This window comes from Procambarus clarkii, chromosome 59 (assembly GCF_040958095.1).
Source record: "Procambarus clarkii isolate CNS0578487 chromosome 59, FALCON_Pclarkii_2.0, whole genome shotgun sequence".
Classification (NCBI taxonomy): Eukaryota; Metazoa; Arthropoda; class Malacostraca; order Decapoda; family Cambaridae; genus Procambarus; species Procambarus clarkii.
In genome coordinates, this window is record NC_091208.1 from 21525694 (window position 1) to 21553416 (window position 27723).

At 43.8% G+C, this 27723-nt stretch overlaps 4 protein-coding genes across 10 annotated transcripts in view; 2 read left to right on the forward strand and 2 right to left on the reverse strand.

Moving 5' to 3' along the window:
• Positions 1-21380, reverse strand: part of LOC123752243 (trissin receptor) — a 72446-nt gene extending 51066 nt beyond the window's left edge. Inside the window, exons 1-2 of one of the 3 annotated variants that reach the window (XM_069306956.1) lie at positions 19429-20268; positions 286-509 (exon numbers count right to left, since the gene is read on the reverse strand). The gene's annotated coding sequence lies outside the window, so the exon portion shown is untranslated. Of the gene's footprint in view, positions 1-285; positions 510-19428; positions 20269-21131 lie in introns of those variants that run through there. The other 2 variants (XM_069306955.1, XM_069306957.1) reach the window with 2 other exon arrangements.
• LOC123768196 (threonine synthase-like 2) overlaps positions 1-27723 on the forward strand; it is a 96964-nt gene that overhangs the window by 59673 nt on the left and 9568 nt on the right. Inside the window, exons 2-5 of one of the 5 annotated variants that reach the window (XM_069306958.1) lie at positions 23908-24061; positions 25341-25447; positions 25732-25890; positions 27284-27478. In XM_069306958.1, the coding sequence (XP_069163059.1) occupies positions 25384-25447; positions 25732-25890; positions 27284-27478 (418 nt within the window). In that variant the 5' untranslated portion in view covers positions 23908-24061; positions 25341-25383. Of the gene's footprint in view, positions 1-23907; positions 24062-24343; positions 24803-25340; positions 25448-25731; positions 25891-27283; positions 27479-27723 lie in introns of those variants that run through there. The other 4 variants (XM_045758611.2, XM_045758610.2, XM_045758609.2 and 1 more) reach the window with 4 other exon arrangements.
• On the forward strand, positions 1239-3711 carry LOC138353745 (DNA-directed RNA polymerase II subunit RPB1-like). Its single transcript, XM_069307139.1, has 2 exons — positions 1239-2647; positions 3573-3711. The coding sequence occupies exons 1-2, from the start codon at positions 1239-1241 to the stop codon at positions 3709-3711; spliced, it is 1548 nt and encodes a 515-aa protein (XP_069163240.1).
• LOC138353746 (proteoglycan 4-like) lies at positions 12697-13290 on the reverse strand. Its single transcript, XM_069307140.1, has one exon. It carries the CDS (start codon positions 13288-13290, stop codon positions 12697-12699), a length of 594 nt encoding a protein of 197 aa, XP_069163241.1.

Below are 27723 nucleotides of genomic sequence, written 5' to 3' on the forward strand. Positions count from 1 at the left end.
GAAGGGGATTAAACTGGATGCTTCAATCACGTAGATGGAAGCCTGAGGGAGACTTTTCAAGGGAAAGTGGGCGGGAAGACAGAGAGGGGACCGCGGCCCGGCAGGACGCGACGTTTGAGACATGCCAGAGGCGATGGGGAAGGGACGGCAACTATCAGGGGGGAAAGCGCCAAGCCATAACGACTATATAGCACTTGAAAGGGATCAGGATAAGATTTGGGATGGGACGGGGGGAAGGAATAGTGTCCAACCACTTGGACGGTCGGGGACTGAACTCAGACCTACATGAAGACGGTCGGCGCTCTACCGTCCAGTTCTTTCAGAGGCGAAATGTTCCAAGTTTATTGTATTTTTCGTTAATTTTAAAGTAGATAAAGTCCTACAAGTGGTTGAAAGACGCAACAAAGAGCGTAGAGACGTATCAATGATGGTCTTGACGTAGACTGTGTTCTTCAGTCCCTAGCTGATCTTGGTTCAGAAGAGTTACCCTCTTCTTGTCATTCCGTTTTCTGTAATAAATAAAATGTAATATTAATGAAAAGATATTTTTTAATATAATATTTAGCAATGACATTCATATTGGTAAATGGAGTAATAGTGTACAATAGGGGGTAGCCTAGCGTTTGGCTCCCGAGGGCAAAGGGAAGGTGCCCAGGTGCTCAGGTGAAAGATTGGCATACGATTGGCTGCTCATGGCATGAATTTTAAATTTTGAATCTGACAATGAATGTGTGACCGGAGATCACGTGACAGGTGGGAGGGACCCGCGAGTCATCTCATTGGCCCGGAAGATGCCAGTGTTGTCGGAGACGTTGTAGGGGGAGGTCGTGCAGAGGTCAGCTCCAGAATCTTTGTGAGTTTGAAGTCGTGTACGATATCTGGCAGTTGTGGGAAGAAAATGACTGCTAGTTAGCGCAAAGAGTGACCTATTATATCTAATGGTAGAAGATTTTACACAAAATTGGGGTGACTTAGTGCTTCTGATTCCAAAGATGAAGACATCACTAACATCAGATTGGCTCAGATTGAAGGTCCTCAGAAGACAGTATATCACTTAGAGCTTCATGACTATAAATATGAGTAGTGAAGGGTTTTGTTGGACATTTAAGATTTTTGTTAAGAATTTTGGATTTTTCTTGGACATTTACGTCTTATTGTTGAACGTTTAGAGCTGTATATTGTTGGGTGGTTTGTAAGTTACTGATGATTCCTACGTTTCATGTTGTATTGACCTACATATGTTGGGCGGTGTTGTTGAGGCCCTTCACGCTCTCACCAGCACTCTCCCAGGGTCACCAGCACTCTCCCAGGGTCACCAGCACTCTCCCAGGGGTCACCAGCACTCTCCCAGGGTCACCAGCACTCTCCCAGGGTCACCAGCACTCTCCCAGGGTCACCAGCACTCTCCCAGGGTCACCAGCACTCTCCCAGGGTCACCAGCACTCTCCCAGGGGTCACCAGCACTCTCCCAGGGTCACCAGCACTCTCCCAGGGTCACCAGCACTCTCCCAGGGTCACCAGCACTCTCCCAGGGTCACCAGCACTCTCCCAGGGTCACCAGCACTCTCCCAGGGTCACCAGCACTCTCCCAGGGGTCACCAGCACTCTCCCAGGGTCACCAGCACTCTCCCAGGGTCACCAGCACTCTCCCAGGGTCACCAGCACTCTCCCAGGGTCACCAGCACTCTCCCAGGGTCACCAGCACTCTCCCAGGGTCACCAGCACTCTCCCAGGGGTCACCAGCACTCTCCCAGGGTCACCAGCACTCTCCCAGGGTCACCAGCACTCTCCCAGGGTCACCAGCACTCTCCCAGGGTCACCAGCACTCTCCCAGGGTCACCAGCACTCTCCAAGGGTCACCAGCACTCTCCCAGGGGTCACCAGCACTCTCCCAGGGTCACCAGCACTCTCCCAGGGTCACCAGCACTCTCCCAGGGTCACCAGCACTCTCCCAGGGTCACCAGCACTCTCCCAGGGTCACCAGCACTCTCCCAGGGTCACCAGCACTCTCCCAGGGGTCACCAGCACTCTCCCAGGGTCACCAGCACTCTCCCAGGGTCACCAGCACTCTCCCAGGGTCACCAGCACTCTCCCAGGGGTCACCAGCACTCTCCCATGGTCACCAGCACTCTCCCAGGGTCACCAGCACTCTCCCAGGGTCACCAGCACTCTCCCAGGGTCACCAGCACTCTCCCAGGGTCACCAGCACTCTCCCAGGGTCACCAGCACTCTCCCAGGGTCACCAGCACTCTCCCAGGGTCACCAGCACTCTCCCAGGGTCACCAGCACTCTCCCAGGGTCACCAGCACTCTCCCAGGGGTCACCAGCACTCTCCCAGGGTCACCAGCACTCTCCCAGGGTCACCAGCACTCTCCCAGGGTCACCAGCACTCTCCCAGGGGTCACCAGCACTCTCCCAGGGTCACCAGCACTCTCCCAGGGGTCACCAGCACTCTCCCAGGGTCACCAGCACTCTCCCAGGGGTCACCAGCACTCTCCCAGGGTCACCAGCACTCTCCCAGGGGTCAACACCCTCTTCCACTTGCTCGTGAAGATGTTATTGCCTTTACTTTGGTGATTAGAGATTATCTCCGTGTGATTGGACGGTCGGCCAGGGCCTTTAAGATGTCACGTGGCGAGGGAGAGGGGTATCTCACACACACACACACACACACACACACACACACACACACACACACACACACACACACACACACACAGAGGCATCTTAATCCACGTGTCAATGACTGAGAGTAACTATTCAGGCACATAGGGCCATTCAGGCGTAAGTGTCGGAATCAATCTGTGGGTTACCAGCCTCCACTTATCTTCGTAATCACCACCCTTATCGCCCCACCAGTCCTGCCCTCCCCCCCTCCCCCCCTCCCCACAGGTCCTAGCCCCCCCCCCACTTCACCAGTCAACACCCCGCTCCTGGCAACATTGAACACAACGTCACAAGGTTAAGCCAATTACCATGGTAGTGATCTAATTGGCACTCTTCAACTTCCTCGTTCAATCCCATATCTCTGGTGTCCGCTTTCCTTGACTGAGAGAGCGAGAGTGATAGTCAGAGCGAGAGTGATAGAGAGAGAGAGCGAGTGAAAGAGAGAGAATGAGAACGAGAAAGTGAGACATAAATATCTTGACTATTCAACAAGAGACGGTCCACCACTTTTACCAATCTTTCGACTCTGACCTGGGTCTGGGCGCTTGTTCTGTTACTGGAACATTTATTTCATATATCAGTTGCCCCTAAAGTTGGCCGGTATCCCAACAGTGAACCAAGTGTTTTTCAAAACCGGTTTAATGAGGCCAGATGCGGTGAAAAGCTGTTGAAAGCCTATACGGTCTACATCAAACGGATATTATCAATTGAATACGTAAGGCTTGCAATTATGAGTAATACCTTTCGAAATCTGAATAAGAAAACGTTCAGGACTGTATACACTACGTATATGAGACCCCATTCAGGAATATGCAGCGCCATCGTGAAGACCATATCTCGTTATACACAACAAAATGTGGAGTATGTCCAAAGGTATTCTGTTAGACTAGTTCCATATCTGTGAGGTGTGAATTACCAATTGACACTAAAGGAATTAAGTCTCACGGTACTGGAAGAGAAAGACACAAAGGAGACATAATCACCACATATAAAATACTCATGGGAATATACAAGAGACTACTTAGCATGATGGGGTACACGTAAAAGGGCTCTCAGGTGGATAGTAGAAGCTTAAGTACCCAAATGTGGCATTAACACGTTAAGCAAGAAAAAGTGTGGGTGTAGTGGACATGTGGGATCTGCTACCAGGGAAGGACTGGAGGCAGACTCCATACACGGCTCCCGTGTGGATATGAGAGAGAGAGATCAATAGACTCGGAAACATATTGGACTGAAGTTCGGGAAGCGGAACCTTGGAGCAGCAACTCAACCCCAGAAAACACGATTAGGAAAGCTTAACTAGGTGAGCACACACACACACACACACACACACACACACACACACACACACACACACACACACACACACACACACACACACACACACACACACTACAACATACAAACTCACTCCAACTTCAGAAGTAATGTAATGACACCAGGAACATTTTTGTCCATTTTTTCGGGAACTCCACTGACCACATCTACATATTCCCACCTTCAGTGTACTCTCTCTCTCTCTCTCTCTCTCTCTCCCTCTCTCTCTCTCTCTCTCTCTCTCTCTCTCTCTCTCTCTCTCTCTCTCTCTCTCTCTCTCTCTCTCTCTCTCCCTCTCTCTCTCTCTCTCTCTCTCTCTCTCTCTCTCTCTCTCTCTCTCTCTCTCTCTCTCTCTCTCTCTCTCTCTCTCTCTCTCTCTCTCTCTCTCTCTCTCAACAAAAATCGGCAACATTTTTAATTTAAAACTAAATTTGGGCTTGGTAAAGATATTGTTTACAATCCTTTTTCATTCTTGTTTATGCATATCCTCGTATCGCCATGGCTCTGGGGCATTATAGTGCTATGAAAAGGCTTTTAAGGGTGAAGATTTCTATGGATGACGGAAGAAAAGAAGTCTTGTGCAGTGGGAGGAAGGAGCCATGTTTGTGTTTGAGTGAGGGGGGGGGGGGGAGGAGAGAGGTTTATTATTGTTTCAGATTTATTTGTTGTTGTTGTATGGACTGTCACGTGACACTGCTGGTTGGTATACAAGAGTGTATATTGAGAGGGTGTATGTAGCGTGTGAGTGTGCAACCCGTTCTCGCACTTTCGTATAGTCAATATTGACTTTTTTAAATAAGTGCATATGTGACATACTAATTTATTGTGACTATTTTAGTTTACCTTGAAAAGTTTCATAGAAAACACCGACCTTACCTAACCTTCTTAGTATGTTAAGATAAGCATCTTATTGCTTCGTAAATACAATTATTACTTAACCTATTATAGGTATAGGTTAAGTAATAATTGTAATTATGGTCGTTTGGGGGCTGTTGGTGTCCTGTTTCTCTCACTTTCTCATTCCATTCACCCGTCTCTCTTTTTTTCTCCTTTTCCCCCTGTTCCCCTGTCCATCTTCCACACACAACAACGGCAAAATTCACTTTAAAATTTTTTGGGCCCAAACAAAACAAAAAAAATATCCGTCACTAATACTTTAGGATACAGAATTTTGCCCTTTTGTACTCTGCCTCGTTCAGCCCTCGTTGTCTGTCGGTATATTTATTGTGTGAAGCAATGTCACATTCACTTTTAAAGTCGCCCTTAAATGTCTGATGGAAAATGACGGTGAGGTTGACCAGAGGTCTCCATTCGTCCACCCAATATTCCATTCGTCCGTCCAGTCATCAATTAACCCATGCAGTTCACCTATCCTGTCATTCACTTGTCTGTTCATCAAAGCTCACCGGTCCGTCAATATCCAACATCCATCGTTCACAGAAAAGCTGAACTACAACTCACCAAGGAAATGCTTGTCAGTTGAAACACCCGGACAGTTGCCCGTGACCTCTCCCCCGACTCCACGGTGTTAACCTATCCATCCTGTGACCACCTTAGCGACGTCCTCCTCTACACGACTGTGTAGAGGAGGACGTTACATCAGGACGTTACGTTCCTGTTACATCAGGAACTCCTGTTATGACGTCGCCAGCACAACACAATTTGTATTCAATAGGAATGTGTACAGGATTTGTGTTTATTTTATTTTATATATATTTTATTTGTATAGTGTTAAGTATTATATATATATAGTGTATATTAAGTGTATTATTAAGTATTATTGTATTAAGTGTATATTAGTGTATGTTAAGTATTATATATATATAGTGTATATTAAGTGTATTATTAAGTATTATTGTATTAAGTGTATATTAGTGTATGTTAAGTATTATATATATATAGTGTATATTAAGTGTATTATTAAGTATTATTGTATTAAGTGTATATTAGTGTATGTTAAGTATTATATATATATAGTGTATATTAAGTGTATTATTAAGTATTATTGTATTAAGTGTATATTAGTGTATGTTAAGTATTATATATGTAGTGTTTATATAGTGTTTATTTAGGATTTAACATTGGTGACAGGATTTAACAAAGCCAGATAGTAATAAGACTAGGAAAACAACTGAATCACCTCCCGATTAGCGTTACAAAATAGGCAATAATTGATATGAAAATAGGGTTTTCAGATGTGTGTGTGTGGAACAAGTTACTAATAAGGTAATTGGCCTTCCGTCTAAGCCCTTGTTACAGTTTCCAGGTATCGGGAGATCAGGCCTATTAGCATTATAGAAGTTCTCCTTGGGCCTAATTACCGGGTACCTATTTGCAGCTAGGTGAACAGAAGCATTAGGTATAACCAAAAATGTGGGTGTTTCGTCATGAAATGTACTCCTTTTACTCTCTCTCTCTCTCTCTCTCTCTCTCTCTCTCTCTCTCTCTCTCTCTCTCTCTCTCTCTCTCTCTCTCTCACTCACTCTCTCTCTCTCTCTCTCTCTCTCTCTCTCTCTCTCTCTCTCTCTCTCTCTCTCTCTCTCTCTCTCTCTCTCTCTCTCTCCTCTCTCTCTCTCTCTCTCTCTCTCTCTCTCTCTCTCTCACTCTCACTCTCACTCTCACTCTCACTCTCACTCTCACTCTCACTCTCAGGTCAGCGTAAAATGTGGTCTCTCAGGTTCATTACCTTGAAAAGTGTGTGGTGGGCGTGTAAGCTCTCAGAGAATATATTGAGAGTAGTGGAAGGTAGAGGGTTTGGGAGGGAGGGAGGGTGAGAGGTCGGAGAGGAGGGAGGGAAGGTGAGAGGAATGGAGGGAAACAAAGTGAGGGAGGAAATAATCCACAGCAACAGAAAATATCACTTCCTAGTTTGAGTGTGTGTGTGTGTGTGTGTGGAGGCGTGAATGTCAGTAAACAACGCCAGATACACAGGTACAAAACTCGTAGAGACACGCGAGCGTATACACGAGAAGCCCCTTACGAACTAAACCTAGCGCCACTGAAGCAGAGTAGAAGGGAGACATGATCATTATATACAAAATACTTTGAGCAAACGACAAATCCGACAAGTCCCGACTGCTTGACAGACAGATGCACACACACAAGGGAACAGGGGGATGGTGGGAACATTTGTATAATAACACCAGCAGCATTTAAAAAGCTGGTCTGAGCTTGGATACATCTCAGAAAGTTGGATAGATGAGGACCCGGATTCACGAAGCAGTTACGCAAACACTTACGAACCTGTAGATCTTTTCTCGATCTTTGGTGGCTTTGTTTACAATTATTAAACAGTTAATGAGCTCCGAAGCACCAGGAGGCTGTTTATAACAATAACAACAGTTGATTGGCAAGTTTTCATGCTTGTAAACTGTTTAATAAATGTAACCAAAGCCATCAAAGATTGAGGAAAGATGTACACGTTCGTAAGTACTTGCGTAACTGCTTCGTGAATCCCGGTCCAGGTGTCCAAGAACTGCACGCAGACTGAGGCCTGCACTCCAGTATGCAGTCACGGCATGTAACCCGCCTTAAACAAATACAAATAACAGCCATATGTTGACCAGACCACACACTAGAAGGTGAAGGGACGACGACGTTTCGGTCCGTCCTGGATCATTCTCAAGTCGATGGTCCAGGACGATTGATCGACTTGAGAATGGTCCAGGACGGACCGAAACGTCGTCGTCCCTTCACCTTCTAGTGTGTGGTCTGGTCAACTTTAGCCACGTTATTGTGACTCCTCGCCTGCACACAACCATTCACCTGTTTAGATAGTAGTTTTATTGAACTATGTCCACCATAGTACAAAGATTGGCGTACTAAGCAACTAGATGGTACAACTTTGTACCATTCACTTTATAAAGTTGGAAAAATGAAGCAAAAAAAAAAACTTAAATATTCCTAGGCCTAGTATAGCACACACATGTACTATATTAGGCCTCAGATAGCCTGTATTAGGCCTAGAAAGATTAGAATAGTTTGGGTTGTCTTTGCAACATAAGTAGAAAATAGTTCTCCGGTGTCTAAATTCAACAGTACCGATTTCAACTTTCTAATTTCGCTGTATGTCGGTATATGTACTATGGTCGTCATCGTGACTATAACTACTACCACAACAGGAGGATGGACTGAAATAATAATAAATCCAACCAATATGTATGAAGACTTGTCCCTGAGCTGAGGAAGACTGAGGTGACCTGGACCTCACCACATTAGAGGGAACATGTTAACCACATACAAGATTATGCATGAAATTGACCATTTAGACGAAGAATGCATTTCTATAAAGAGAATAACAGCCGGTCCCTGAAGGACGACTGGGAAGTGGTCGTTAACTGGTGGTCGCGATCGTCCCAGGATTGTTCTATGACCTGTGTTAACTGGTTCACACCCTGAGCAGTGCTTAAATTGTTATGTGGGAGAAGGAGAAGTTCTAAACTAATCTGACACACACAGAGATCACACTAACGTGATGCATCAAATGAAGGCAGGTTCAGGTTAAGGCAGTGTCTGGGATGCTCCCGGACGCAGGTTCGAGTCCTCGTCACGGCCCTTGTGGATTTGTTCATCTAAACTAATCTGCTTGCCACACTCCCCTTCAACACCCATCCACGCCCCCCCCCTCCACCCCCCCCTACACCTCCACGCCCCCACGCCCCCCCCTACACCCCCCCCTACACCCATCCACGCCCCCACGCCCCCACCATAAACAAAACACCACTTCCCCTTCAGGGTACATTGTAATTCCAGGTGATAGAGGCAGCCTGGTGGCTATGACCCACCAGGCTATTACCGCGCCTCATTCTCTCTTTCTTTATGCATGGGTTCCGCACCTCCATCATCACGCCCCCAACCCCCCAACCCCACCCCCCCAAAAAAAATATATATATATATACACACACACACACACATATACATACACGTTTTTATCAGAATAGCCCACTTCTGGTTATACTGAACCTACTTTTGGTTATAAGATGATGATGTAACGACTTTTTCCACTTAAGGGTAATCTAATTCAAAGTAAATGTATTTTGTTTACAAACATATAGGTAAACAAATTATCCATATAAAAAAATAGTTTTGAAAAGGCATCTTTTGAGGTAAAGTGATCTTTACAGCGTTGACTGTAAGGGTCAAATTGTGCTTCATAGTAAGCTTAACTTCAGCTTTAGTGCAGCTTTGGTTTGGTGCTGGAAGCCGGTGGTCTATGTATAATGTATACACACAGTGTATACATTATACATGCTGGGGTTAAGGTTTTCACACCCCTACACCTCTCTACACATTACCCTACACACCTCTCACTAGCACATAATCTGCCATCAGCTACACTTTACATTACGGGATCACCATAGCCCGTGCTACATGGACATTTCGTTCTGAGTAGCTAAATCCAAAACAATAATAACATACACTTTACATGGGTAAAGTGTACTTTACACTTTGATGTATTCATCCCAAGTGGGAGATGCTGAAGCCTTTGTCTTCACAACAAATAAATCTATTATGGTACAGCTTTCAATGTTATATATTGATTTATTACTCAATATTAAGTTTCATAAAGAAATTCATCCATAAATTGTTTCCTAAATTGGAATTTTGCACTCACAACTCAAACAAATTCAAGGTTTGGAAATATGTTAGAAAGATTTAGATCCCTCAGCATAAAGGAATCAGTTCCATATATCGGAATATATAAAGGTTTTAAACTGAAGATTCATATTTATATATTTGGACCTTACTCAAAGGATTCACATTTTCATATCAACCTTTTTGAAGGATTTCCGTCCAGTTCAATAAAACAATATATATTGTTTTATAGAAATATATATATATATATATATATATATATATATATATATATATATATATATATATATATACATATATATATATATATATATATATATATATATATATATATATATATATATATATATATATATGAATTAGATGTAACCCCATTGTGTCGATGAAAGTATTTTGTTTTTCGAAGCACGTCATAACTTTTGGAAATATATGTGGCTGGTTCACTCAATTGGGTCAAGTTACAGTGCTGTGTTGAATTACTTGAAACCGGTTAGTACAGTAGCGTAGCGTTACATAATCTCAGTTCCGTCGGGTCATTTAGGGTCGTGTTATTTGGTAGTTTGAAACTCATTTGCATACGATAATTGTTGGTTGGAATGTTAGGCTTCTGATTTACGCGGGAACGTCTTGTGATCTAAGAGCCAGTCTGAGCTCTTGTGATAATTAACAACCCTTGACTTCAGAACCATCTAAGGTCGTTAGCCAGATGGCACCCTGTGATGGGGGGTGGGGGGGGGGGTTGGGGGGCTTTGGATCCCTTCAAACTTGCCCCCTCATCTTCCCTTCACAAGCCTCCCCGCTAACGATACACTTCCAAACGCCTCACTAATTTAATTTCACCATTATGTCACCTTCAGAATCCTCGCTTCACCTCATTATCACACACCATCCTCTCACCCTCCCCCCTCCCCCACCTCACCCTCGGCCACCATCACCATCCTCTCACTGTCATAGTCGTCTCCCCACCTCACTCTCGGCCACTATCACCATCCTCTCACTGTCATAGTCGTCTCCCCACCTCACTCTCGGCCACTATCACCATCCTCTCACTGTCATAGTCGTCTCCCCACCTCACTATCCCTCACTATCAGTCTTGTCACCATCACAGCAACAGGTGGAGCGGCTCGTCACAGGCTCGCTTCACTCCCGGAAGACGAAAATGTACGTAAATTTTGTGGTGATTTTGTAGGCGCGAAATTGACATTTTTACTTTGCATTTTAAGGAGAGTAATGTCGGCCATTACTGGAAGGTTGAGAGAGAGAGGGAGGGAGAGAGAGAGAGAGAGAGAGAGAGAGAGAGAGAGAGAGAGAGAGAGAGAGAGAGAGAGAGAGAGAGAGAGGACAGAGAGGACAGGAAGGTCCAATGATTAGGTAATAAGATAAATAGGTGATTACCTCTGACAGAAACTTAGGCAGCAGTAATATTAAAATGAATTACACTATCATTGGTTTATTGTTATAAAATATTGATATTTAAAATATAATTCAGTAGCATAAGTGGAGCAAAATTGATGTTAATCAATTCTTCAAGGGTCAATACTGTGTCAGTGTGTAATTAGTTGTGGTGGAAGTGATTGGGCCGGCCGCCTGCCACACTGGGTAATGACCTACACGTGACAGGTCAAGTTATGGGTTAATGACCGCTCGCTGCCACTGGCTCTGGCCACCATTACCCCTCGCTCACACATAAATTGGTTGAGATTAATAGTTGGTCGTCATATATTGGAGGTGAAAAACATTACTACCGGATTAATTTAATGCCCCGAGTGTGTGTGTGTGTGTGTGTGTGTGTGTGTGTGTGTACTCACCTAGTTGTTCTTGCGTGGGTTGAGCTCTGGCTCTTTGGTCCCGCCTCTCAACTGTCAATCAACTAATGCACAGGTTCCTGAGCCTATTGGGCTCTATCATATCTACACTTGAAGCTGTGTATGGAGTCAGCTTCCACCACATCACTTCCTAATGCATTCCATTTATCTACTACTCTGACACTGAAAAAAATCTAGGAAAGAAGGAAGGAATCAAAACATCGAACTAAGATATTTACTTCGAAGTGAGTAACATCGAAGTATAAGGCATTACGTCCATATAGCACTGGGAAGGGGTCAGGATAAGGATTTGGGATGGGAAGGAGGGGAAAGGAATGGTGCCTAACCACTTGTGGACTGTCGGGGATTGAACGCCGACCTACATGGAGCGAGACCGTCGCTCTACCATCCAATCCAAGTGGTTGGGCAACATGGAAGTAAACTGCCACAGCCACTGTGTGGGGCCCCGGACCCACCTGTCTTCCTACCTGTTCGAACCCCCGCCCCTAAAGCTTCCCAGAATTAAGTAATATCGCTTCTATAATAACGTGAGAGCTGTCGCTACTGGGGATATTAATGTTAATTAAAAAATAATTCATGTAAATTAGACTGGCGAGGCATGAGAGAGAGGCGGCTTATTCCATACCTGGAACTTGTCAGCCACTACCAAACTCACTCACTCTGCTGCAACCTTGGTGTATATCTCTGACTCATTTGGAAGATATTCCTTATAAACAAATCCACAAGGGCCGTGACGAGGATTCGAACCTGCGTCCGGGAGCATCCCAGACACTGCCTTAATCGACTGAGCTACGACAGGGTAAAAGGTTCGAAGGTTAGGACAGGGTTCGCAGGTTCGAATCCTCGTCACGGCCCTTGTGGATTTGTTCATTTGATGCATCACGTTAGTGTGATCTCTGTGTGTGACTGATATTCCTTCGTCAGGTACAAGTGACCTGACGGAGATACGAGCAATAGCCAGAGCAGAAGCTACATAAAACCAATACAACCCCAAGTATATTAGATTTTATTTGACATAATAAACTGATTGACAGCATTAGTGATCACCTTAAACTCGGGTGATTGACAGCACTTGTGGCAGATTTCCCCGGTGGGCGGCGGCCAGGGAGTTCGAGGATGGTAGTGAAGACCTGGGGCCGCCATGATGGATGGAGCGGCCTCGTCTCCCGCCGGTAATAGCCGCCAGGAACTCCAGAAAATGTTTGTGAAAAAAACACATTTTTATTTCACGGTTCCAACTGCAAATTTGAGATCTTAGTCTTCATACACACGAAACCTTCTTCCAGCATCTTCAGAGGTGCAGCCCACACCTGCCTGTCGTTAGTGGAGGCAGGTGTGGGACCCCTGTCGTTAGCGGAGGCAGGTGTGGGATCCCTGTCGTTAGTGGAGGTAGGTGTGGGATCCCTGTCGTTAGTGGAGGTAGGTGTGGGATCCCTTCGTTAGTGGAGGCAGGTGTGGGATCCCTGTCGTTAGTGGAGGCAGGTGTGGGATCCCTGTCGTTAGTGGAGGCAGGTGTGGGATCCCTGTCGTTAGTGGAGGCAGGTGTGGGATCCCTGACGTTAGTGGAGGCAGGTGTGGGATCCCTGTCGTTAGTGGAGGCAGGTGTGGGATCCCTGTCGTTAGTGGAGGCAGGTGTGGGATCCCTGACGTTAGTGGAGGCAGGTGTGGGATCCCTGACGTTAGTGGAGGCAGGTGTGGGATCCCTGACGTTAGTGGAGGCAGGTGTGGGATCCCTGACGTTAGTGGAGGCAGGTGTGGGATCCCTGACGTTAGTGGAGGCAGGTGTGGGATCCCTGACGTTAGTGGAGGCAGGTGTGGGATCCCTGACGTTAGTGGATTCAGGTGTGGGATCCCTATCGTTAGTGGATCCAGGTGTGCTATCCATGTTTGTCGGTAGTGGAGCCGTTAGTGTAGGATAAAGTACTAATCCCGGCTAACGAGGCACACGTGTCCTTGGTAATCAGCTAACGGACCAATCACCGCTCGCTGTCCCCACTAAACTACCGACCCCTAACTACTCCTATATACACCCACTAACACAACTTTCCTCTGCAGGTGGGAGTTAAACTCATTACCAAACGTATGAGCGAGTTAATAGAACGCTACCAAATTTACATCCAAGTTAATTGAATTAAAATGTAATTAATTAAACGGACAAATTAAAAAAAGTTATTTACAGTAAGTGTCTGCAATATTTACGCGCCATCTTATAATGTTTCTGTATTATATTCTTGTGTGGTCTTGATCTCTTGTGAGCTTACACACACACACACACACACACACACACACACACACACACACACACACACAGGGAGCCGGTGGCCAAGCGGACAGCACGCTGTACACGTGATCCTGTGGTCCCGGGATCGATCCCAGGCGCCGGCGAGAAACGATGGGCAGAGTTTCTTTCACCTCTATGCCCCCTGTTACCTAGCAGTAAATAGGTACCTGGGAGTTAGTCAGCTGTCACGGGCTGCTTCCTGTGTGTGTGTTTGTGGTGTGGGGGAAAAAATAGTAGTAGAAGAAACAGCAACTTACAGTTGATTGACAGTTGAGAGGCGGGTCGAAAGAGCAGAGCTCAACCCTCGCAAGCACAACTAGGTGAATACACACACACACACACACACACACACACACACACACACACACACACACACACACACACACACACACACACACACTGTATTAAGTAAGGCGGGCATAATGTTCCTATAAGCTGCCATAGCTCACCCTAATGCCTCTTGTCCCATTGGTTGAGATGCCTCACATTTTAAAACATTAGCCACGTCAGGCTGCTATTTCTTCATGCTGCAGGTGTGTGGGGAAGGTGTGTGGCAGCAGGTGTGTAGGAGCAGGTGTGTGGGGGGGGAGGTGTGCGTCAGAAGCTGAGGCAAACATGAAAATTCTATTCCATTCCAGAGGAGGAGCGGATTTTAGCGGGTCAAGTTGGTATACAATGTGGGACTTGAGAGAGAGAGAGAGAGAGAGAGAGAGAGAGAGAGAGAGAGAGAGAGAGAGAGAGAGAGAGAGAGAGAGAGAGAGAGAGAGAGAGAGAGAGAGAGAGAGAAAGAAACAAAAGTTGTATAATCTACAACATATTTATAACAAACACACACACAATGTATCATATATATATATTTTCAAAACAATTTCGCTCGATATAGGGTTTTCAAATCTGGTGTAGACGAGGCTTCCACCAATATACTCTTTTTAAGTTCTTCACTTTCACCCTCGTATATCATCCAATATACTAATTATAATATACAGCACTATCAACAATAATTCCATTTTCAAAATGCTTGTATTTCATATATGTTTTAACCCCTTTTAACCTCATCCAATAGTATTACAGGTTCGTAGTTTTATTGCTAATTAATTGAGTTTCTCGTTGCTGGCAATAAAGTTTGTTTATTAGTTCTTCAACCTATTCTACGCCACAGGCTAGCATCCTTCTTTATTAGTTTATACTTCTCTCTGTTTCTAGTCAGTGTGGTACTCTGATGACTGAGTGGCCAGTAAGTCGAGCTCTCTGAGTGGCCAGTAAGTCGAGCTCTCTGAGTGGCCAGTAAGCCAAGCTCTCTGAGTGGCCAGTAAGCCAAGCTCTCTGAGTGGCCAGTAAGCCAAGCTCTGTGAGTGGCCAGTAAGCCAAGCTCTGTGAGTGGCCAGACATTAACCACCATACAGGTATCAACGATAAAACTGGAACTAATCATCATCATCCTCCTATTAACATAAACAATCAAGGAAACGTATGAGAGTATTAATTAGTGTCATTACCCATGACGGCCAGCATAGTTGTGATTGGCCAAGCCTCATTAGCGGTAATATTGTGGTGGATGATTGGGATGCGCTGTTGCCTAGCCTAGTTATGGCAAGAGTTGTCATAGTTGCCACCCTGTTGCTGTACCCCTGGGTCTGAGGTGCTGTTGCTGTACCCTGGGTCTTGAGGTACTGTTGCTGTACCCCTGGGTCTGAGGTGCTGTTGCTGTACCCTGGGTCTGAGGTACTGTTGCTGTACCCTGGGTCTGAGGTACTGTTGCTGTACCCCTGGGTCTGAGGTACTGTTGCTGTACCCCTGGGTCTGAGGTACTGTTGCTGTATCCCTGGGTCTGAGGTGCTGTTGCTGTACCCTGGGTCTGAGGTACTGTTGCTGTACCCCTGGGTCTGAGGTACTGTTGCTGTACCCTGGGTCTGAGGTGCTGTTGCTGTACCCCTGGGTCTGAGGTACTGTTGCTGTACCCTGGGTCTGAGGTACTGTTGCTGTACCCTGGGTCTGAGGTACTGTTGCTGTACCCCTGGGTCTGAGGTGCTGTTGCTGTACCCTGGGTCTGAGGTACTGTTGCTGTACCCCTGGGTCTGAGGTGCTGTACCCTGGGTCTGAGGTACTGTTGCTGTACCCTGGGTCTGAGGTGCTGTTGCTGTACCCCTGGGTCTGAGGTACTGTTGCTGTACCCTGGGTCTGAGGTACTGTTGCTGTACCCTGGGTCTGAGGTACTGTTGCTGTACCCTGGGTCTGAGGTACTGTTGCTGTACCCCTGGGTCTGAGGTACTGTTGCTGTACCCTGGGTCTGAGGTACTGTTGCTGTACCCCTGGGTCTGAGGTACTGTTGCTGTACCCTGGGTCTGAGGTACTGTTGCTGTACCCTGGGTCTGAGGTACTGTTGCTGTACCCTGGGTCTGAGGTACTGTTCCTGTACCCAGGAGGCCTGCGAGTGGCATGTACAGCTTGGGTTGGACACTAGCTCACGGCCCCGACTCCGACCACACTCTCATTCAACATTCTCTTCACACAAGAGATTTTCACAGAATATTACGTGATTAACTACTGCTCTATGACATGCAAATTGACGCCGAAACACATTTATGTGTGCCCAAAATGCTCACACAATTTTATTGAATTCGATTTCAATCTATTTCCATGTAAATTTTGACTAGGCTTACAATAGGTCGGCCATACTGAACAAATATTAACACTGAATTCGATTCTATTATATAATGTCTATGTGAGTGTTTTTGGTACAATTAAAACCTTAGTGTGTCAGATGTTATGTTTGGGGGAACATTTTGGGCTGTGAGGTGTATATTGTAGGTCATTGTTGGAGACCACCTCCAACACTGGTCACTGGGGTGTGGTGGAGACGGCCTCCAACACTGGTCACTGGGGCATGGATCTGACCCCAGGTTCGTAAGTGCTTGCGTAACTGCTTCGTGAATCCGACCCCAGGTTCGTAAGTGCTTGCGTAACTGCTTCGTGAATCCGACCCCCTGGCAACAATTCACCCTATATACATATAACATCAAAACACATGCCATGTATTATTAATACGTCCCAAACCCCAGTGTAGCGTATTCATTCATTTAAACCCCGCGAACGTACAAAAACAGCCTGAACTATTAATTATTTCTACAAAAAGAATCTCAACGCAATGTTGTAATTTGACCCAGACTTGGCGGCTAGGCTTTTTTCCTGCCAGAGGCTTCGAGCTGTCCTTAATTTAACTTTGCGGGAGTTATGTTGTCAGTGGGAGCTTCCTCTTACATGTTTCATCCTGATTCTCAGCTGTTCTTGTGTTGCTGGTATTGTGTTGCTGGTGGTATTATTGTGTTGGTACTCACCTAGTTGTACTCACCTAGTTGTGTTTGCGGGGGTTGAGCTCTGGCTCTTTGGTCCCGCCTCTCAACCGTCAATCAACAGGTGTACAGATTCCTGAGCCTATCGGGCTCTGTCATATCTACACTTGAAACTGTGTATGGAGTCAGCCTCCACCACATCACCCCCTAATGCATTCCATTTGTCAACCACTCTGACACTAAAAAAGTTCTTTCTAATATCTCTGTGGCTCATTTGGGCACTCAGTTTCCACCTGTGTCCCCTTGTGCGTGTTCCCCTTGTGTGGTGGTGGTGGTATTGTGTTGGTGGTGGTGGTATTGTGTTGTCGCAGTTGAATTGACAGTTCCAGGTGGAAGTTGGAAGTTGTTGACAATAGCCAGAGGCAGGACCTGCCAGCACAGTACTGAGAGTGTTGTGTATGTAGTGTTGCAGCCCTTAGGGGGGGGGGCAGGTCAGGTCAGGGGTCACAAGGCGCCCTGACCACCCTAACAGGCTTCCTCACCACCAATCATTGCAAACCATAGGCCTCGTTGCCGTGCAATTTGCAGGTTATTACACAGTTCCAACATTTATCGCAACACAGACGCAACATTTCTCAAAGGTTACTGCGAGTGTTACTGTATAATAGATCAATGACGTCCTTACAATAGATAGATTTTTGTATTTGTAACTTAAATAGATCGCTTTTAAAACACTAGCCCTAACTAGGCTTGTGTTCCAGCCCGTCCTCCAACCCGCTCTCGCACAAGACAGTACATATATGACTTATTGTTTATAGTCACTATTTGGCTGATTTATAAGTACATATGTGGTATATGCCACATTATATTTTGGTTGTTAATGTACAAACTCTTCCTATAGATGTGCTAAAGACCAGTTTTATTATTATAAATTTCTTTTTCAGTTTTATTAAACAATAGAGATTTTATACAATATATGACAATATCCTGAGTTAATTTATAATTTATTTAAATATTTTGGTTGTGTTTAGGTCGAGCCATCAGCATCAGCAACAACAACAGGTATGTTGTTTGAGATGTAGCTACTCAGAACGAAGTGTCCATGTAGCACGGGTTATCTTCTTCTTGAAGTTATCTTGAGATGATTTCGGGGCTTTAGTGTCCCCGCGGCCCGGTCCTCGACCAGGCCTCCACCCCCCAGGAAGCAGCCCGTGACAGCTGACTAACACCCAGGTACCTATTTTACTGCTAGGTAACAGGGGCTTAGGGTGAAAGAACTCTGCCCATTGTTTCTCGCCGGCGCCTGGGATCGAGCCCAGGATCACAAGTCCAGCGTGCTGTCCGTTCGGCCGACCGGCTCCCTTTGGGCTATGGTGAACCCGTAAAACAACAGAAAATTTCTATGACTAATAATTGGTGTGGGAACTGCAGCAAGTGAGCAGAATATGTACAGATTATGTCAGTTATAATTATAGGTCTTTGTTACACATGAGCAATAATTGCTGCAATGTTCTACTTAGTATTACGAATTTTTGATGATTATATGCAACTTAATATGTTGAAATGAGGAATTTAAATGTTGTTTTGGATTATTTGTCATTTATTAATGTAATTGATAATTTGATATATGATATTGGAAGGTGGTACCCGGTAGTGCACGGGTCTCTCTAGCCCCTTCCCTTCTCTCTCTCTCTCTCTCCCCCTCCCCCGTCTCGCCAAATACTGTTCACACAATATTGCATTATTTCTGGAGAGCATCCGATTGTAAACTCGTGAAAAACAATCAATATTTATCTTATTTGTTATCAGAAAAACTGTGAAGGAACCGCACTGCCCTGAGGATCTATAAAGTTGTTTCAACATTACGCTTATCAACATTCATGTGTTGTTTGACCCCATGACATCATTGTTCTTGTTGTAAGCTTAATACACCTTGTATCTCAACATGTTGTATAATACAATCCATGGCAGGTGTTAGGAGGAATGACAAGTAAAGCTGGAGGCGGTGGGGGGATTACATAGGTCTTGAAAATATTGCATTGCAACGGTAATATGTGCATTCAGGGGGGGATGGGGGGGGGGGAGTTCTATATACTCATATGTGCTTACAGGGGGGCGAGCTTCAGCTCTTGGATCCCTTCATTCTCCGGTAATTCATTTCACGTGATCAGTATTCACACGCTGAAGTACCCTTGTTACATCCTCCTCATGAATAAAACCTTTCTACGTTGTGTAACTCAGAATCTTTTACGTTGTGATCATTTCTCCTCACGCACACTTGTGATAATAGATAACCCGTCGCCCTGTCTTAACTGTCATATTGTTATTAATCTATTGTCATTATATATGATCATCGTTAATCTAATCATTGTCGTGGTCATTATATATGATCATTATAGTGATAGTTCACGCATAATCTTAGACAGGAAACAAGCAATGTGGCTCAACTTACCTGTTGTGGGCAGCAATAGTGACATTAGTTGACTTCTACACCTCTGTATGCGCTGTGGGTCCTGTATGTGTGCACACACTTAGTCCTGTGCACTTGTATGCGCTGTGGGTCCTGTATGTGTGTACACACTTAGTCCTGTGCACTTGTATGCGCTGTGGGTCCTGTATGTGTGTACACACTTAGTCCTGTGCACTTGTATGCGCTGAGGGTCCTGTATGTGTGTACACACTTAGTCCTGTGCACTTGTATGGGCTAAGGGTCCTGTATGTGTGTACACACTTAGTCCTGTGCACTTGTATGGGCTGAGGGTCCTGTATGTGTGTACACACTTAGTCCTGTGCACTTGTATGGGCTGAGGGTCCTGTATGTGTGTACACACTTAGTCCTGCACACTTGTATGGGCTGAGGGGTCCTGTATGTGTGTACACACTTAGTCCTGTGCACTTGTATGCGCTGACGGTCCTGTATGTGTGTACACACTTAGTCCTGTGCACTTGTATGCGCTGAGGGTCCTGTATGTGTGTACACACTTAGTCCTGTGCACTTGTATGCACTGAGGGTCCTGTATGTGTGTACACACTTAGTCCTGTGCACTTGTATGCACTGAGGGTCCTGTATACGCTCAGTCCTATTCACTAGTACACCCTACAGGTCCCGTTGAGCACGCCTGTATACAGAGAGTTCTGTATGCTGCCATACACTGAAAGTCTCACATGCGTGTATAAGTGTGTGCACGCGCTGAGAGCCCTAGTCACTTGTATACACTGAAAGTCCTGTATGTTTGTATAATCGGGCAGCTCTTTTATGATTGAATACGCTGGTATGCGCTGGGAGTCGCTGGTATGCGCTGGTATGCGCTGGGAGTCGCTGGCATGCGCTGGGAGTCGCTGGTATGCGCTGGGAGTCGCTGGGAGTCGCTGGTATGCGCTGGTATGCGCTGGGAGTCGTTGGTATGCGCTGGGAGTCGCTGGTATGCGCTGGGAGTCGCTGTTATGCGCTGGGAGTCGCTGGTATGCGCTGGGAGTCGCTGGCATGCGCTGGGAGTCGCTGGCATGCGCTGGGAGTCGCTGGTATGCGCTGGGAGTCGCTGGTATGCGCTGGGAGTCGCTGGTATGCGCTGGGAGTCGCTGGCATGCGCTGGGAGTCGCTGGTATGCGCTGGGAGTCGCTGGTATGCGCTGGGAGTCGCTGGTATGCGCTGGTAGTTTAGTTATAGTAAGTTTTATTATTGTTTAACTTTTATATCTAATATCGTTGTATTTTAAAAAATTGTTGTATTAATGATATCGTTGTATTGATAATAGTTGTATTAATGAGTTATTAATATTGTTGTATTAATAGCCCTTGTATTAATAATATCGCTGTATTAATAATATTCTTGTATTATTATTGGGGTATTAATAAATATTCTTGTATTATTAATTTTGCTGTATTAATATTGTATTAATAATTATTAATATTGTAGTATTAATAGTATCGTTGTATTAATATTATTGCATTAATAATAGCTTTGTATTAATAACTTTGTTGTATTATTTGCATTAATAATATTGTATAATTACAAATATTCTTCAATTATTAATATTGTTGTATTAATAGAATTGTTGTATTTTTAAGTGATGTTCGCAGTTCACTGGTTGAACACCTCCAATATTACCAATCAGCTATTTCTAGTTGATAATTGTTACAAGCATCACTAACTACCTTCCCATAGTTGTTGATAAGGAAGTTAACTCAACAAGCACTTCACTTCTTGTTCAGAACTTGTATCAAACTTCACATCAGTTGTTTTCACCTTAGTTCAAGACGCGTAGTGAGCACTGCTATTGGTGGCATCCTGGTGAGGGAGAGCCAGTGTTGGGGGGAGTGAGGGAGAGCCAGTGTTGGGGGGAGTGAGGGAGAGCCAGTGTTGGGGGGAGTGAGGGAGAGAGAGAGGAGTGCGTGGTGCCGACTCGCTGGGTCAGCCAGGACTGGTGGTGGTGTCGTCCGCCAGCCTCCGGGAGATGGTGGTGGTGGTGGTGGTGGGTGATCGTGGTGGTGGGAGGTGGTGGTGGTGGGTGATCGTGGTGGTGGTGGAAGGAAGGAACCGACTACACACAGAGATCACAATATCGTATATATCAAATGAACAAATCCACAAGGGGCCGTGATGAGGATTCGAATTTAGGCACGGGATGTTCCCAGACGCACCTTAGTCAACTGTACTACTACATGGTCAAAAGAATTGCAACCGCGTGCTACTGCCCTCACTAGGACCCCGCACGGAACATCCCGTGTGTAAGTTCGAACCCTAATCAAGGCCCGTGTGGATTTGTTCAAGGAACCGAATTTTGTAAATAAAGACATCAAATATAAATCCAAAATTAGTAAGAAAAACATAAATTTATATGGCAGTATATATCTTGCCAGGACGCTGGCCCTCCACCTGGGACAGTAAACATTTATCTATTGCATGAAAAACAAACAGAAAAGAGAAAATACAACAGCAAATACAATGCTGAAAAGCTATTTGAAGTGATTGAAAAAACCGTCCATAAGAAAAAGGTGAACTTACTGCCGGACTTTGAAATTAATTTAACTCTGGAAACTTGTGGCGCTGCCCACAATTTTTTTTGGCCAAAGCGGCAACTTGATTTTTATAGTGTATATTGATTTTACAGATCCTGAAAGGTTTAAAAACATTGGTATATTTGTGAGGGGAATACTGAATGTTCATACCTCCGCCCCCCCCCCCCCCCTATCCTTCACTCTCGTGTGTGTGTGTGTGTGTGTGTGTGTGTGTGTGTGTGTGTGTGTGTGTGTGTGTGTGTGTGTGTGTGTGTGTGTGTGTGTGTGTGTGTTTACCTAAGTGTAATTACCTAAGTGTAGTTACAGGATGAGAGCTACGCTCCTGGTGTCCCGTCTTCCCAGCACTCTTTGTCATATAACGCTTTGAAACTACTGACGGTCTTGGCCTCCACCACCTTCTCACCTAACTTGTTCCAACCGCCTACCACTCTGTTTGCGAAAGTGAATTTTCTTATATTTCTTCGGCATCTGTGTTTAGCTAATTTAAATCTATGACCTTTTGTTCTTAAAGTTCCAGGTCTCAGGAAATCTTCCCTATCGATTTCATCAATTCCTGTTACTATTTTGTATGTAGTGATCATATCACCTCTTTTTCTTCTGTCTTCTAGTTTTGGGGGAGGGTCGTTATAGTTCCTATATTTCTTCAAGTGTGTCACTGAGGCCAACCCTAACTGGCCTATGACACTCCCATACCCCCCTACATTTCATATGTAAAAGTTGTGTGTGACTAGCCCCAAGCATCTGGCCTCCTACTGTGGACAGACATCTTGTTTTATAGATATAGATTGTGCAACATAATTGTAGCCAAGCCTAAGGGAGCAGAGGCAACATAAAGACATATGCTGATTATATAGTGACGACTCACAAGCATGTGGGACTGCTCTGCATGGTGGTGACAGGATAGATATCGAGTAGTGTATATAAGTCTCATGGTAAATGGAGTAGTGTCACGATAGATGGAGCAGTGTAGATTAGTGTCACGGATAGAAAATGGAGCAGTATAAATTAGTATGATAGATGTGTAGATTAGTGTCATGATAGATGTAGTAGTGTAGATTAGTGAAATAGATGGAGTAGTGTAGATTAGGCTCATGGTAGATGGTATAGTGTACATTCCACTTTATTCCACGTTGCTATAGAGACGGAGGCTGTGCTTACCAATGTACCCCAACTTCCTGTACTTCCCCCCCCCCCCAAGATGCAACCCTTCAACAGCTGCCTACCTCCCGGATACCCATTTACTACTAGGTGAGCACAGGGATTAAGTGAAGGAAAACGTGTCCAACCGTTTCTGTATTGCCCGGGAATTGGCAAGAGATTCAAGGACGTAGACTACTGTGCTACAGGACCCCATTTATCTCGTATCTATGATGCTTATTGAATTTCTGTGAATAGCTCTCAAGATGCTTGTACAAAATCCATTGTATATGTGATCTGACTCTTGAAGATAAACGTCAGATGAAACCCAAATTAAATCAACAATTTCTATCGTTATTTTTTTTTTGTGCCTATATATATATATATATATATATATATATATATATATATATATATATATATATATATATATATATATATATATATATATAATAAATATATATATATAATATACCCTTCCCTACGCTGGTTCCTTAGTATAGGTATTGTTTCAAATTAAATAAAAAAAAATATTTAACTTATGAATGTTTGAAGCAAACTTTGGAGCTGTAATAATAATAATGATTTTAACTAACTGTAACACCAGAATTCGTTCATCCATAATTTCTTTAGAGATGGAATTGGTCCATCTATCTCTGGCTTGGAGACAGAACGCCATAAGCGCCTCGTTTGTTTCATCCAACCCTGCTTTTTTTTTTTGCTTTTTTGCTCTTTTTGCATTTTTTTTAGTTTTTTTTCGTTTTTTTTATTCCAGGCTACAAGGATTGCAGCAGCAAGACATAAGGCTAACTGTTCAGGGCGTGCAGGGCTTGTGTTAGGCTAGTTAATAGGCAGTTGGCTCCCTATAATAACTTGAGTCCCTTTAGAGGTCTTTAACAAGTTTATTCATTGGCGTCAAAATCGAGCAGGTGAGTAAAGGGAATTATACATTTTTATTGTTAAATGTTGTATGTGTTTAGCTAATAGTTCTATGGCTTGGATATTTACATAATTTAAATTCACAAATTAGGTTAAACCACATGTTGGGTGGCTGCCTCACTATTATATTGTTATAAAATGTCATAGAAAAAAATCAGTTGAAGTATTTCCTTGACCTGAATAAAAGATAATTTATCTCTTGTCAAACATTAATTACTAAATATCGTACTATACACATAAATAATTATAATTTTGTGTTTAATGTTTTAACCCGGCGAACTAACAACAAACCAGACATTAGAGGGGGCATAGAAACTAGTTGAAGGATATTGACCTAGACCACTTCTATACAAGGTCAGATGTGACCCAGACACAAGGGAGCAACAGCTACAAGCTCAACAAGCCACAATGTAGGACAGAAAACAGGGGGAGATGGTTTCTCACCCACAGGGGGGTATAAATCCATAGAACCTCCTACCCGCTGAAGTCTTAAACACAAAAACTGCTGAATTCTAAAATTCAACTCGATAAAATCATTAGAACAAATGGGTGGGGGACATTTGACAAGTGGTAGGCTCCTGTCTCTGTCGAGGCCACTAGACATAGGCTGGCCCCTCAGGTAAATTCAGGTAAATGTAAAGAGTTTTCCTCCAGCCTAGGGTGGCACCGGGCGGCCGCTCCGAGGTTGATGCCCTGTACATACAGTATAACCAGATATTTTTATTTTATTGGTATGTACACCGAGGTGTGTGTTTTTGAGTTTCGTTTACTCTGTGGTAGCCTAATTCTTCTCAAGTAGAGTACAAAATCTGGTTCAATATTGACTCGGTTACATGTGCTTTCTTCAAATAGTGTCGTATAATTATTGCATCTTGTTTATAAAAGAGCTTACTCATGGCCTTTATGTTATCTGTTTATTTTTAAGCATTGGCCCCATTAAACCTAAATTATAATATTTTTGCCTGAAGTGATGTGCAAATTAGTGGCTTTAGGCATTGTACGTACTTGCTCTATCTAGAAATCCAATATTATGTTTGTAATTCAACTTGTATGTATGTACTTTTACCTGAATAAACATTTGATTTGATTTTACTCTTATGTTCCAGTCACTTTTCTAAATTCTGCCTTTGTATTTCCATTATTAATTATTTTTTTATTTTTTTTCCCCCTTAGAGCACACAATTCTGCCAAAAACCTCGACTGATACTACCAAACACTTGTGTCATTTTGCCATAAATCTGCTTTTATCTTATTTATATTTCATTTTAGGACATTTTCCTCATAAGTACGTAGTCAAGTCGTAGCAGAAGCCATGAAATATTGCAGCACAAGGGGACGGCAAACTGGACTGTCTTTTCAAGAGGTCCTATTCTCAGGTTTGAGTAATTTATTAGTACTGCTACAGTATAATATTAAATGTATTTTGGACATATATATTATAGCATACAGTACCTGTATTGTGCTTTTGAGTGATAGGTGAGGGGATAAAATCCTTGTATATATTCCTTGGCAAGATACACAAGAAAGGCAGGAAACCATAAACATTTCTGACTTACATTTAGAGAACTAAGTAATAAGAAATATAATAGCAATCCAATAACAAAAAGGAACTAAAATATTGTTGATGTGCATATTATGTAATTTCTTGTTGTTGTTTCAGGATATGCAGAGGATGGTGGGTTGTATATGCCTGAAACAATCCCAGAACTAAGCCAAACAGATTTAAACAAGTGGTGTAGTTATTCATACCCTGAGCTGGTGTATGCAATTGCACGCAGGTTTATTGATGAGCAGGAAATTTCCAACAAAGATTTAGCCGGTAAGTTTGCGCCCATCGGCCACATCTTTAAGAGCATTTACTTGAGCTATTGCATTCGGTTGTCCCCCTGAAGTAAGATCTGCCGTGTTCTTTGAACATGCATTATGACGGGCAAGATTATCCTAGGCACTTGCACTATAAGGAATGTTTCAAGCTGTTGCTGCACTCATTAAAGGTCTTGTGGAGGAGAAAGATCACAGATGATAAGCTCAATGTAGCACAGAGTAGCTTCTGTATGCTTCCTGCTTCATGAAGTGGAAAAGTGGAAATTACAAAGACTCTTGTCTCAAATAAATAATGTCTTTTGGCATTTTGGTGGCTGGGTTAGGTTTCCATGGTTTAATTTTGTGTCTTAAGCTCATTTTCTCTGCCAGGATAGCGAGTTCCCCTTGGCAGCATTCTGGTCCCATTTTTACAGTCTCGGCTGTTTTGTTTTCCTGCTTGAAAGGTTTTTCTTTCTTTCTTTTAGTTATTGGATAGTAGGCAGTGCTGCTTCACCATGGGAAGTCGGCTGTTGGGACGTCTTGGAAATGGAGAATTGAGCTTAACATAGTGAAATGTCAATTCTTAAGCATAGCCCACAATATTGATGGTGGGTTGTGATCCCACCTTGATCTACTAACTAGATACAATAAATGACAAAATCACTGGCAAAGATTCCTGTTATGGTGGGGATGAATGTCTCGACAACCTGGCAGGTGATAGTGTTGGTCAGATCAATAGAGGAGCTAGCTATTTGAGAATCCTAGGGTTATGCTCAGAAAGCAGTGTTTCACAAAATGATTCTCTATCTTGACCTCATTTTTTATTTTAGTTGTCTTGATGGCTGTCTCATATAGTCTTGCATTATTGGAATCAAAACTTGAAATCAGACTTTACATAAATATAAATAGTTTTCTGAGTATGACACCTGGATGCTTTTGTTTCCCTTAAGTCCTTGAGTTTCCTCTACACAGAATAATTTGTCAGTCAGAATGTAATTGGGCTTTAGGCTAGGGACTTGTGTTCCTTGTTGACTTGTAAACTGGGCTAGGGTGTTTACTCCTGGTGGTGTTAGGGGTAAGTGGTCATGTGGGAACTAGCAATTGGGTCATGGCACTACTTGACAGTCAGTGATGTCAAGCAGAGCTTGGAAAAACTTTTGAGTGTTTGATTAGGCCTATACTCTCAGGGTACGCATGAGCTGGTTTAATCTCTTCTCCAGTGCCTCTCTAGAACAAGTATCAACTGGCCGTGATGTTTGTAAAAGATCCCCACCTGCTGGTGCAAAATATTTGTCCTCCGACTGTCATGATGTGTTCAATGGGACATTTAGTGAGCTTGCCTTAGGAAGCATCAAAGTGTCTTGCTCAAAAATTAAGATTTCTTATTAACTCCAGTCATGTTTTTTCAGATGTCATCAATGGTAGCTTTACAAGATTCAGAATACCAGAAATTATTCGTATAGAGTATTTACCAGAGGGACTAAACATTGTGGAGCTCTTCCATGGACCAACTCTGGCATTCAAAGATTTGCCTCTATCTGTTGTGGGACGACTACTAAACTATTATCTCAGCAAGAGTGGAAAACATAGCACAATTCTCGTGGGTAAGGTTGTACAAATGTTTATAAAACCTGGTTTAAAAAACTAAAGCAGATTTTTCTTATTTATGACTGCAGAAAAAGTCACACAAATACAGTATTTACTTTACATCTTGTAGCTTCCTTTAGCTTATACCTATTAGTTGTAACTTTTATATCCATATTTGTTGCTGGCCTACTGTAAGTAATGTTACAAGTCAAGAACACTGGGAATGGGCTAATTCTTGGTCATAGACAACATTTCTTTGTAC